The sequence below is a fragment of the Seriola aureovittata genome, chromosome 18 (genome assembly GCF_021018895.1).
Source record: "Seriola aureovittata isolate HTS-2021-v1 ecotype China chromosome 18, ASM2101889v1, whole genome shotgun sequence".
NCBI classification, from domain to species: domain Eukaryota; kingdom Metazoa; phylum Chordata; class Actinopteri; order Carangiformes; family Carangidae; genus Seriola; species Seriola aureovittata.
Window position 1 is genome coordinate 9,624,105 of NC_079381.1, and position 13,362 is coordinate 9,637,466.

A 13,362-nucleotide genomic window follows, 5' to 3' on the forward strand; every position below is an offset into this window, starting at 1 on the left:
GTATTACCATTGGATCCACACACACATTATTTTTATTTTTTCCCCCCAAAAAAGAAAAAAAATATGTGACATTATGTTTAAGCATTGCTGTTTTTTTTGATCTTGTCTTACTTTTTATATTTTATCTACTGAAAATGTTCAAATATTCTCCCGTTCAGTTCAATTTTAAAGTTTTATTATTGTTACAGCTGGGCAAAACTTCAGTTAGTTTTGAAACACAAATCGATTGTCTCAATACTGTCTTTGTTGAATGATTATTTTACTTATTTATTTAATTAGCACTGAGAATGTACCTAATAGTCTTAAAGTGCCAGTATTAGGCCAGTGTAACTTCCTGTATACTTTTCAAGAGTAACAAGTTGAAATAGCAAAAATACAATTAAAGAAAACAAATAATTAAAATTCAGCATGAAAAACATAAAAAGGTTGCGCTGGAGTTTTATCATATTGCCCCCCTTTATCATAAATTTTCTCACTCCGTCCCAACAGGCTCCAACACGGTCACGGCCTGCGCTACATAAAGTGATTTCTGATTAACTCCCCTGTTGCTTTCCCATTAATCACAGCGCAGTCGAGCAGTTCGTAATCTCCTTAACTAATATTATTGTCATGCCTTCTTATCAAAGGGATCTGTAATATACACAACAACAACAATCAGAGTGGTGGACTTTTATAGTTTCACACCTTCGACACAACAAAGACCCGTTGGTTTCGATACACAACGACCTTGTCACATTAAAGTCTTTGAGCGCTCCCGCGGATCACACACACGCCCTTCAGCCATCTGCGGCTTGACACATCTCTTCAAAGGGACGTCAGGACAGAGGTGTGTGATTATAAAACAAGAGTCTCAGGATCTCACCTGGAGCATTTGGGTTCACCTCTGGAAGAGACAACACCACACCTGGGAATTATGAAGGGACTAGCTGCGGATTTCTCTTGTGCGCTTCTTCTTCTTCTTCTGGTGGATTTGGCTCTGGGTCTCTCTCCTCGGATGCACCCTGACGCACTGCTCCGTGGGATGGGCTCCAGGCGCACCGTGCAGCGGCAGCAGACCAGCAAGCTGCCCCTCTACATGATGCAGCTCTACCGGACTATGCTGACCGAGGACCGGGCCGGGACTCCGGCTGCCACCGTGAGCCAGACTAGGACGGAGGACAACGCCGGTCTGCATGACTCCGACTCTGTGATCAGCCATGTCGCTAAAAGTGAGTATTCAACATTAGAAAAAAATATGGTTTTTTTTTGAGTGGAATTTATTGGTATTATAGCGTGGCTGTGCTTTACAGTATTTCCCTTTAATGGCATGCAATGCACATAGGCTATATGTTATTCTACTTAAAACTCAGGGTAGAAGGCTGCTCTGTATGAATCATTTATCTCATTCAGTTTTGATTGTACACTTGAAATATCATCATGATGAAAAAAAAATATAGACCTTAAAGTGAAGGTATTAAACTCCATTGCAAAACCTTTGAGCAAAATGTTCTTTAGGTTTTCTTTGACACACCTACAAAATGTGGGTGTGTGTAGATTTATTTCACTCACTATAATTTAATCATTTGTCTAATCAAACTCTGCTTGATGAATGTATTTTAGCACTTATGCAGCCCCCAACTGGGAATAAAAGCTGTGATGTTTATAGGAGCTGCAATATTATGGTCATCACACTTTTGCAGAAACATAAGAAATTGTTGTTGCAATCATGAAATCAAAGTCATGAATAATGCTAACCAATTTTCTTTACTCTTCTTTATTTCAGGTTGCCATCAGATTGGCAAGAGGTGGTCCGTCACCTTTGACATGTCCTCCATGTCTGCAAGCGACAATGTCCAGCTGGCTGAACTTCGCATCCGTCTGCCCGCCTTCACCGAGTCTTCCCGAGCCTCAGTGGACATCTACCACTCCCACAGGGACCAGTGCTCCGACATGCACTGCCCGGAGAGCAGGCTGCTCCTGGGCAGCCTGAGATCTCGTCCCAGTTCGATGGTCTCCCCCTCCTCCTGGAAGGTGTTCAACATGACAGAGATGCTGAGCCGCTGGCTGCAGCAGGAGCACTCCACGCAGAGGACGGAGGAGGATGAGGCTGAGGTGAGAGAGGAGGAGGATGAAGAGCAGGTGGGAGTACAACACCCTACAGCGGACCGGGTCATGATGGTGGTCTTCTCCAGGCAGAACCCTAACGGCCAGCGAATGCCAACGCTCATCCGCACAGCAGAGCACTCCAAGTACGTCAGCCTGGACAGGGAGCGGGTGACGGCTGGCTCAAGCACCAGTGTGAGGAGCCACAGGGCCAAGAGGCATCACCAGACCCAGCAGCACAGACGGAGAGTGGCCGGAGCTGTTCTTGCTGACAAACCCAGAGAGGAGGAGGAGAAGAAGGGTCCTCTCTGCAGGAAGGTGGACATGTGGGTGGACTTTGAGAAGCTCGGCTGGAGCGAGTGGATTGTTTATCCAAAACAGTACAACGCCTATCGCTGTGAAGGGAGCTGCCCTACACCAGTAGACGAGACCTTCACCCCAACCAACCATGCATACATGCAGGTAAGACTAAGGAAAATTACTTTTGTTTGATTTGCAGCAGCAATATATACTTAATAATAATAATAATAATAATACACTCATACTCTATTTGAATTTGTTCTGATCAGTTATTTTCTTCTCTTTGTTCATCCAGAGCCTGCTGAAGCTTCACCACCCAGACAAGGTGCCGTGTGTGTCCTGTGTGCCAACACGCCTGGCGCCGCTTTCCATGTTGTACTACGAGAACGGAAAGATGGTCATGAGGCATCACGAGAACATGGTGGTGGAGGAGTGCGGCTGCAACTGAGCGAGAGACTTGTAAACCTTTTACAAAGGTTGGAGGTCAGAGAAACACTGGACTGTAGCCACTGAGTCACAGGCACAGAAGAGTACTGAGCTGCTCAGCGGCACAAAGTGGATGCACGTCCACAGGCACTTTACAGACACGTCCATGTTGACACTGGGACGGAGGCTGCTGCTGCGATGCAGGACATGAAAGAAGGGAACTACTGTATATACTGGACACTGCTCTCTAAATTAAAGAGTTGTAAATTATTGGTACTTTTTGTAGATTAGGTGACCTACAGTTGTGCCTTGGACTGCAAGTGGATCAGCTATAATTCAAGGTTATAAGGTGCGATTATGGTAGTGGGCTGATCCAGTCAAGATCAACTTAAAAGCACAATACGATCACTGACAGAAGCACTACTGAAGTTTCACAAACACAGCTGTACACACACAGTTTTATATACAAGCTGTGTTTTTATGCTCAATTAACTGAAATTTTTAATGCCATAGAAATGAGAAATGCAGATGTCAGAATAGTGTAAGCGCTTTAACTTTATTAAGATGTTTGGGTCACATTGATCCATTTGTGTATGTACTATGTGCAGTAATACAATAAATTATTTCTTATGTTGAACAAAGTGTTCAGTGGTTTTTATTACAGGGTTTATACAAGAGTTAAGTTGCTAAACCTGAAAACACAAACACCTGACTATTCTTGAAATATTGTATATATGTGTGCCTGAAGTGTTTTGAAACAATGTTTTACAGTTTTACAAGCGAAAAGATTTGAAGGATGAACGTGATCTGGACTAATGTATCTCAGGTTAACCCATGTCTGTTAAAGAGCAGTGCACAGCTGCTTCCCTGAACTTTTTTTTTATAGAAATTGTCTGCAGTTCCCCTCAAGTCTACATGTCAGCACCAAATAATGGCACATTTAACTGTGTCATTTCCTGAGAAATTGACAAAAATGTTGAAAAATGTCCTATCCAGTAATGTTGACAAAAGTGAGAGTAAAAATTCCTGAATCCGCCCCTTTAACCGGAGTGGCACCAAACTTTAATGAGTCCTTCTCTGGCCCATGACCCATCCCTCCACTAAGTTTGGTGCAAATCGGTTCAATACTTGATACATAATTTGTCAACAAACAAACAAACAAACAAACGGATAGATGCGGGTGAAAACATAACCTCCTTTGCAGAGGTAATTAACGGTTACATTACAAAGTAAAGCTCATAATGTCTTTTTTTTTTTTTTTTTTTTAATTTTTTAACATTGAAAGTTTTAAAGACATGTTTTTAAACTCATGAAATGACTCAAATCACATAAAATATGAATGGCTTAATTTTAACAAAACGTACACTTACTTGTATATGACACCGGTCATACAAAGTCAGGTGCATCAGTTAGTGTTGTTGTGTATTTTACATTTTAACACATTCACAAAAAATCCCGCCTTGTTTTCAAAACAAATCTGAAAGAAGATTACACAGTTTAGTAAGACTAGGCTTCTCGTTTCAAATGGACTTATCCCAGTAAACAAAAACAATGGACATTATTTTTATCCTTGTAGGCGACTCTCTTCAGATGTCCATTTCAAACTGGGCATCTTCTCCTAGAACAGAAAAGACATTGCAGTCGAGTAGAGGGAAATACACAATTACAGAAAACACATAAAGCGCTGCAGCTCATCCCTTTTTTTTTTTTCCCCCACATTACAGACATATTTACCTGGGCTCCCTGTACAGAGGCTGTGGTCAGTGTTATTGTTAGGCGTCTGTTCGGGCTGGTTTGTGACAGCGGAGTTGCTGGGTTTGAGCGGCCTGGTGACTCCTGGGATGTCCGGTAGGTTGGGAGGCGTACGAGCCAGAGGAGACGTCCGACACTGCAGGAGGAACTTCCTGTCGTAGATGATGCGGGTACCTGCGGGGGGCAGCACCAAAGGGAACCAAAGTTAGCTCTTTGCTAATTGTTTGTCAATATTTTTGCCTTGCTAAACAAACAGCATACAGTGTAGTGAAATTTCAAGTGATCAAGAGCAGCTGTGTTCATTTTGTGTATTTACTAAAGTTTTTGTTTGAGCTACTCTACCACAGAAGATAACTGTGATAAACACGTCAAATTGGCTTAAAAAATAAACTAAATTAAAGATAAAAAAAACATTGATATTAAACACTTATAACAAGCTGAACAGGATAAAATAAAATAAATTCAGTTGTAAACTTTAACATTAAACACGTTTAACTAGTTGAATTTGATTGATTAACAATATAAAATGAAATAAAAGTAAAAATATTCTAGATTAAAGTCCTCCACAGGATTCAGGGGATTTACTCCTACACCCAGAAAGTAGGCTACAGTAACTTCCTGTTATGTTGGTTTTCCATAGTGTCTCTTCAGTGGACTGTATACATGCCCATACATGCCCATGACCAGTGGCCTATTTTTTTTGTGTTATCCATATCACTGATGTCAACACACCTTCAGTGACCCAATTCTGTTTTATCTGAGTAAAAACCGTCCCACCTGGTAATGTTGCAGAACACAGTATCAGTTATGATAGACATGTGCACTCTGCGTCAACTTTCTCACAAGAGCAAAAGGGAAAACATTTTCCTCTTTACTTTTATCACCATACTGGAGATTTCTCAAGGCCTCAAGTGTCTGAGCGCAAAACACTGAACAAGTGGGCCAAACAACTGACTGTGTTGATGAGGGTGAAACTGGCACTCGTGACATTATTTGTTCGTCTTATCTGCTGCTGCTGCTGCTTCCATGTTGAGGAAATAAAACTAGCCTTTAAAATGATTTTTGGGTTCCAACTATTACAGTTCCTGGATTATTATCATTATTGATTCATATCAACAATTTTTTATAAATTTACAGTTTGTCATTTTGTTTTACGCTATGTTTTATATTGTTTTTTTCCTCAAAGCTAAAACTATGGCTGCTTGTGAAGGTTTTCCCATTTTTAGAAACTACCATGTATCCATGTAAAAAATATGTTGCATTTATAATACATAAAGGCAGTTATCAGCTCTCTTCTTCCACTTAAATGTAACCACTGTGGCCCAGTGTAGCCCACGTTTAGTAAACATGTTGCTGCAGCTCAACAACAGCATGCTGTAGTAACAAGACTATTAATAGGGTATGAGTGAGTACAGTCATTTGACCATACAGTCCTTGATTGTGTAAGTAATATACAGCCTCAGGATACTGACACCGAAGTCAGGAGTTTGCTGTTCATAACTGACTGGTATGAAAGTCAAGTAACATTAAACAATTCTGATTCACCAGATCCATCACCTACAGTCCTCAGTGAGGGAAGCAGGCTGATAAAAGTGGCTGAGCCAAAAATGTGATCACGATAAAAATGTTTTATTTAACTCGATATCGATAATCATCACGATAAATGTCAAATCATTATTTATTTCAAGGTTAAAGGCTGATTTTTGCTTCTGAGTGAAAGTTGAGGAAACCACACGGTTAATTGTGGTTTAAAACAAACATGCCGACAGCACAACATGTCACAAATCTGATCTTGAAAATTCAAAGCAATTATAATGATTAAATCTGACCTAACCAGTCACAAGCCTAACTTGCGCAATGTGGCATACCTCTATTCATGCGACGTGATTGGCAATTCTCAATTCATTTCTGTGCATGTTATCTAAGCGTGGAAATTGAAGATTATATTAAGATAATTATGTTTTATTGTCACTGACAAACATACATGAAATTGTCTGTACACCGACTTCTGCATCAAAGAAATAAATCCGCACAAAGTCACTGTTAGGAGAAGACAAAATGAATGCATGTTTTTTAGATGGTGAGTTTTGTACTCCAGTCTTTCCACTGGTGCTTTAATCCGAGACAGGGAGACTGTGACATGCTGTCTGTACAAAGCAAATACAACAGTCACCAAGACTTTAGTGAAAAGTGTCTGTGCAAAGTGCATGTAGGAAAACAATTATGGGCAGTGAAAGGTCTGTGAAATCTACAGACTGCAGGATATGGGTGCAAAGAACTGCTCTTAGCCATCACTATCAAACATTAACAGAAAAACATGACACAACTGTGGACAAGACCTATAGTCTGGCTCTCAGAAGTGTTTCCTTTACAATGAGCTGCTTTCAAGGCAGCTACAAAAAACTAAATTTGTACAAAGTAACAGGAACTACTCACTTTGTATTACTTTTTTAGTGTTAGAAAACCAAGAGCCAAGGTGCTTTCTCTTAATTTAAACCCCATCCACTTTAATGTTTGGGCAACACAGAGACACCAAAGCAAACACACCTACTGTGTAATGGGGTGGCCCAGCATCTAGGGTGGAATATCAGTTAAATATTAGGCTTCTGTCTGGTTTTCTGAGTCATACTAACTTATTCCCATCATGCTACTTGTCTCCAGATCAACATGATATATTCTTGAAATTCTTCCGCAGCTTTGACATTTTCTGATTTTCACCGTATGTGTTTCTCTTAAGTCAGTTTTTCTCATTTTACAGGCCTGTTCCTTGTATTTGTCTCTTCTTTTTCCTGATAAAGTTTACATTTTGTTGCATATTTTTCTAACTCCTTCCTCCTGACATGACCCAGCACATCATTACCTCCTGGCGTGGTGCTGAACAGAGTTCCCCCGGGGGTCGTGGAGTAGTCCTGGGGCATATGAGCAGCATCGTGGACAGCGACCCGTCTGACGGCTGGGATTTCCCGGCTCCTGGTGGTCTGACTACCCGCTGACATCTCTCACAACACGGGGTCGTTGCTTGTTGGGTCACTGAAAGTTTGGAGAACACTACGAAGCCACAGATAGACCGGAGGAAAGTTGCCTTGTGCCTCCACGTGGTCTGAAAATCCAAAACAACCCAGGGACTTCCTACAAAACACCACGTGGAGAGGAGAGCTGTGATTGACTGAATGCAGGGGGCGTCACAGATGGTGGGAGTTGTAGTTTTTTTTTTCCTGATGTGCACGCTGCTCGGTGAACTACAGATAATGCAAACTGAAGAATAAGAATGAATCTGACTAATTGCACAAGAAATGTCAAATATTCAAATACATTTTTACGAGGATACTTTATGAGCCCCATATTTTCATATAACTTCCTAGAAATGCACTGATATGGAACTAAATTCATATAAAGTTTCCAGGAAAAGAATATGTAATGTACTAATATCAAGGGAAATACAATGTTCACTTCCCACACTTCCATTTACTAATGCCCCAAATTAATTGACAGAGTGAACTACAGAGTTTTCAAAAAAATTCTGCAAACCTATAACTGCCTTTAAACACATTTAGACCACCTAACTGGTTGATCAGTAGAAAATGGTCCTCTTTGCCCCATAATTTCTTTGTTAATGTGAAAGTAAATTTCTTCACTATTTTCTGACATATTATAGACCAAATGATCCATCGATCTGGAAAATAATTGGTAGGTTAATTCATTATGAAAATAAAATGTAGTTGCAGCTCTACTTTAGTTGATTATTTGCTAGTATATTCAATAATAAATGATGATGAATTAACATTTACTACTTACAATGAAATGTTTAAGGAAACAACAGCTGAAAAAATAAAAATTACATAATTCTTCTCAGGAAACTTCCTATGAAATTATTGGACACTTAAAATAATGCATTACTGAAAAGAGGGTATCACATGAGGTTCATATTTAGATTTATACCTGAATATAAGAGCATATATATATAAAATGAAACAGAAAAGAAAAAAACTTTTTAAAACGAAAACAAGACAAAACATGTATGTCACATCTTTGTTTATTAATTTTTGTAAATGGTTTGAGCTGGTGTACAGGGTAAGATGATCTATACATATCTTCATGTCAGAATGACTCTGATTGAAAGGCTTGTATACATATTCACGTTTGTTTATCCTTTCTCCAGGACAATACAAAAGAAAACAAGTGGTCATAGCTACAAAGCCTCTACATTCCCCATGATATGGGCGTTGGCCTAGTCTAGATAATGCTTAAAGAACATCCATAACAACTCTATGAGGGTGCATAGCATTCTAATTAAATATATTTTGTCATATATTTATTCATATATTTTCATAAAAACATCTTTTTTTGTGCATGTGCGCAGTTGCATTCCTTAGGATAGAGTAATATGATATTGCGTTTACATTGTCATGTATCCATTCTAAAGGAGTATAGGTGAGCTCTATTCTTCGCAACATTAAAAATTTTACAATACTCTTTTTTTTTTTTTAGTACGTTGTCGTAGGTTACACATCCTCTCAGTCACATGCCTGGTAAAGACTCTCTCTCTCTTCTCCCCCCTGATCCAACTACAGAACCAAGCCCAATCACTCTCTCACTCACACACACACACACACACACACACACACACACACACACACACACACACACAGAATCCATAAAACACAACATGGTGAAGTTCAATTTATCATTGCAGAAGATCAGTGATTAGTTAAATTCACCCTGCAAAGCCAAATTATACTTGTAAAAATCCACCTCTGAGTGGAAACAGATTCACATAAAACTGCTTAATACATCATTTCTCTTAGTGGATAAATGTAAATAATTGAATTTGAAATTCAACATCTGGTCTTTTAAGCTAAAGAAAAGATAATGACTCAAAGTTAAAGTTATAATCCTTAAGATTTTGATCTTGATGAATTTGGGGGTAACTGGTGGTAATGGCAAGTGGATTTTAATGATATAAGCCCCAAAGTCCAAACTTCCTGTATGATATTCAGAAAGCCACATTCTATGATTTGTGTAAAACTGTTTTTTGTAAAATAATTTGTATCTCCTACATCATGCGCTAAATGAGTTTGAAACCCTTTGCCAGACATGTGTTCAATGGTAGCTACTGCCTTGGTGGCTACTTTTTCAGAAATGACAAAGAAGAGCAACTTGTTTATCTGGTTTAAACACATTCAAACAAACTGTATGCTCATATTGTGAAGACTGAAGAAGGCGGTCAACAATGTCATGATTCAGTGATAATGACTGAATGCTGTCTTGCACTTGACATGAGACATGTCCATTCATTGGTTTTTGTCCTCTGCATCCAGTGAATCCTTTGTGTGTGGGCACACAATCAAAATCCCATGTGAGTAAGTCTACTAACAATGAAAACTATTTCTGTATATATACTATACTGACACAAGGGTTATCTTAAGGATTTTGACTTTAACAAAAAGTGAAGTAGTTTATTTTCTTTAAAACGTCTGAATCCAGCATCTTTCTTGTGCTGAATCAGTACAGGGCTTTAAATAAGGACTAACTAATAGGATGAAGGAGAGTGTGTCACTTTAGTGATTGAGGGAGTCACCGCTCTCCATCATCTGAAAGCTATAAACTGCGTCAATCATGCCAGCTAAGAGATTAGACACGCTGTAAATATTAGGACAGGGTGTCTTGTTTGTCCCCCGGAGGGTGCATCCATGGCTCAGAATTAAAGGCTTGACTTTTTGAGAACAGCTGATTTAGTAGGATTACAGAGTGGGTAAAAAAAACAAAAAGAAACTCAAATAAAACACTGTAAGAGCTTTGTTTTGTCTAGTAGCCCACAGGAAACTGCAAACAATGAACAGTAATTAGTTCCTCATTAATTACATCAAAGTGTCTTCTTTAACCTTGTGTGCTTCTTAGTAGAGGGAGTAATGCTTCAGTTATACCTTTCTGGTGGTAAAAATAAATTAGGATAAACACAACCAACAGAGGTGTCTGTGGCTCCTTCGCTGCTCCAGGAGCCGAGCGGTAGAGAGGAGGGTTCTCCACACAAACTCAACACTCTGTGCTTTTTGGTCTTAATCTAATTCAACAACTCCCAACCACACATGAACACACACACACACACACACACACACACACACACACAAACACACGTACACACACTCAGTCACTCACAAACGCACTTGCAGACAAACCATCCCTCTTCATAAATCTACCAGAACCCCACGTGCATCCCCATCCCGCCCCAAACGACCCCAACACCAAAGCCTTATTCTGAAGCACTCACTTTACGTCCTGCACTCGTCTTTGAGAGGAGGACTCAGAACTTAAAAACAAAAACATTTTGATTCTGACCGAGCAGAACTGAAAACCTGAGTGGAGTAACAGTGGAAAACACGTGATATGTAATAAACATGTGCTATATCAGATGAGGCTCTCATGTGCACGGACTGGGCATGGAAAACATGTGCATCTATGTGATGTGCAACTAATGTGTTCATTCATTCAGTGTCTCACTCGCACATTCATGCTACAGTAGCATTTACAGTACTTATGGGATAAATATTGTGTTTTGACTTCCAGGAAATGTGTGCTACTGTGATATGACCCCTTCATAGTGCTGCCTTTAGGTTTCTGCATAAAGTAAGTGTTTCAGAGATGAAGAGAACAAGAGGTGATTTACAGTGATGCCAATGTAGTTTTGAAATGCGTGAAACACTAATAAATACAACTTAAATTACTCCGAAAAAAGAAAATAGAGTTTTGTGATTTCCACCTTACGGCAGCAGCAGACTCCTTAATAGGTATCAGTGTAATAAATTAACATATCCTGGTTTATATTTTGCTACGTTAAGTGCTGAAAAACAAACAATCCCTCTCAGGCTTCCACGTTCCCACACTGCTACAGCTGAGTCATCTGATCTTGCATCAGTGCGTCCTCTCTGACTCATTCACTTCAAGGTCGATGGAACCAGTCAGGTACAGCACAGCTGTCCGATGCCAAACTCGAATGCTGTTCGTCCAGATGGAGTTTCTGTCTTCACTGAGGAGCTCAGTCATTTAAACCTTTCAGTATCAAATCCTTTATATAGATATACGCAACTCTGGCCTCCATCTTCTGTGTTCCTGTTGTTCGGTATTATTGCTGTGGCATACTCCAATCTGACACTCTTGACCAGGCAATAATTATTTCATTGTGTAATATGTTTCTTATATTGTGTGTTTGTGTATCGCCTGTGTGTGTGTGGCTGTGCTTTTGTTTGTATATGTGAATGTTTTTGTGTCTTCACAGTTCACGAGTCTGGGGTCGGTGTTAATAAGACAATCACAGTGCTACCTGTCTGACCTTGTTGCACAGTTCCTTTCACAATCACATGTTGTAGCATTATGCTATTTTACACTTCCAATCCTCCAAATCACTACATCCTCACATGAATCACATCCTCCAGGTTTTCGCCCCTTCATTCACTTAGTTTCAAATGAATGAACCAAAATTGGACTGTGCGGCGCTACAGCCGTTGCAAACAGATAAAAGAGGGAGCACACAGAATTTTAAACATTAGATGGTGGAGCTATAGATACTGATGGAGAGGCCTGTGTTTTACTGCATATTGTCAGAGGCTACTGATACAGATTGTGGATCAAGATGACGAGCGCTACTGGGAGAAATGACGGAAGAAGATAGAAAAGGTCACCAGGGAGGAAAAAAGTCGATCTCTGTGTTGCAGAGCTGCTGCACAATGCAATCAAGCAACCAACCCCTTTCCAAAGAAAACATTCCTGTTGTCTGAAAAACACATTTCCCCTGAAAACACGAGGGGCGAATAGATTCAGATCCGTGTCAGTCCCGAAGTCAAACAATCCTTAAATCTGAGGTGGACAGGTTCCAAAGAAACAAATAACAAGAAGCGAGCTTCATCCACAAAGGAAAAAGACAAGTCAGCACACGCAGACAGGAACACTCACGAGCAGGGGAGCACAGCGGCTTTCTCATTCCAGCACTGAGCACGCTGTGACATCACAGGGGCAATAAGCCAATCATGGGGCAGGGCTCAGCGCCAAGCCAGAAGCAAGAAACACATGCGGTAGAGAAGAATACACGCACACATACGCACACATACACACACCGACACATGTCCACGTAGCATAGAGTGCATATATCACATTGAGAATATTAGGGGAAAGGGTCCAGTGAAAGAAGCATTGGTAGGCTCAGCAGAGGCTTAGCTGTATACAGAACCATCCATTGAGGGACTTTTTTTTGGCTGTAGTGTTATTGTACTCAACTTGCTGACACAAACCACTCCAGTTGGGGGGAAATAAGGTCCTTAAAATGGCCCGTGACCCACACGTGGGCCAGCCCCGTACCTTGTACCCCTTCAGTTTGTAGATAATGACAGTTCAAAAGGTCAAAGGGCATGCACCAGCAGTCATCATGCGATTACAGTTCACAGGAAGCACTTTTTGTTGCTTTTTTTTTTTTTCTCGGTTATTTTACTGACATTTATGTTTTTTTGTATAAAAGGAATCATCATGCCTTAGTCTAGTTGATATTTTTCTTTACAAATGTTATAAAACTACAAGTTGAACTCCTCTTTTTTTTCTCCTCTTCTTTTCTTTTGTGATTCTCCATGGTCACACGTTGAGGATGATTCTGTGTTTGTCATTTTGTAGTTTGCACGTCTTAGTCTTAGTCTTAGTCTTCCTCTTCCTCCCCTCCTTCATCATTTTCTTCTGCGGTCTGGTTGTGTTTTTGTGGAGGATGTTTTGGCAGTGGCTTTCCGGTCCTAGAAAACAAAGACACCATGAACACAAAAAACA

At 40.1% G+C, this 13,362-nt stretch overlaps 3 protein-coding genes across 3 annotated transcripts in view; 1 reads left to right on the forward strand and 2 right to left on the reverse strand.

Moving 5' to 3' along the window:
• The first annotated feature begins 913 nt into the window (after window positions 1–913).
• Window positions 914–4,132, forward strand: LOC130186817 (nodal homolog 2-A-like). The gene is made up of 3 exons (XM_056404108.1): window positions 914–1,208; window positions 1,763–2,544; window positions 2,678–4,132. Exons 1-3 carry the CDS (start codon window positions 914–916, stop codon window positions 2,828–2,830), a joined length of 1,230 nt encoding a protein of 409 aa, XP_056260083.1. The 3' UTR covers window positions 2,831–4,132.
• Window positions 4,053–7,694, reverse strand: LOC130186879 (eukaryotic translation initiation factor 4E-binding protein 2-like). Its single transcript, XM_056404198.1, has 3 exons — window positions 7,421–7,694; window positions 4,543–4,734; window positions 4,053–4,426 (listed from the first exon to the last, which is right to left on the reverse strand). The coding sequence occupies exons 1-3, from the start codon at window positions 7,554–7,556 to the stop codon at window positions 4,395–4,397; spliced, it is 360 nt and encodes a 119-aa protein (XP_056260173.1). The 5' UTR covers window positions 7,557–7,694; the 3' UTR covers window positions 4,053–4,394.
• Window positions 7,695–8,577: 883 nt separating this feature from the next.
• ank1b (ankyrin 1, erythrocytic b) overlaps window positions 8,578–13,362 on the reverse strand; it is a 72,261-nt gene continuing 67,476 nt past the window's right edge. Inside the window, exon 46 of the mRNA XM_056404195.1 lies at window positions 8,578–13,328. The gene's annotated coding sequence lies outside the window, so the exon portion shown is untranslated. The remainder of the gene's footprint in view (window positions 13,329–13,362) is intronic.

Coding starts and splice junctions, on each gene's coding strand:
- LOC130186817 (XM_056404108.1), top strand. CDS start 914: ATGAAGGGACTAGCTGCGGATTTCTCTTGTGCGCTTCTTCTTCTTCTT. Junction 1,209..1,762: donor GATCAGCCATGTCGCTAAAA/GTGAGTATTCAA, acceptor TCTTTATTTCAG/GTTGCCATCAGATTGGCAAG. Junction 2,545..2,677: donor CCAACCATGCATACATGCAG/GTAAGACTAAGG, acceptor TTGTTCATCCAG/AGCCTGCTGAAGCTTCACCA.
- LOC130186879 (XM_056404198.1), bottom strand. CDS start 7,556: ATGTCAGCGGGTAGTCAGACCACCAGGAGCCGGGAAATCCCAGCCGTC. Junction 4,735..7,420: donor GTTCAGCACCACGCCAGGAG/GTAATGATGTGC, acceptor TGCCCCCCGCAG/GTACCCGCATCATCTACGAC. Junction 4,427..4,542: donor CCTCTGTACAGGGAGCCCAG/GTAAATATGTCT, acceptor TTTCTGTTCTAG/GAGAAGATGCCCAGTTTGAA.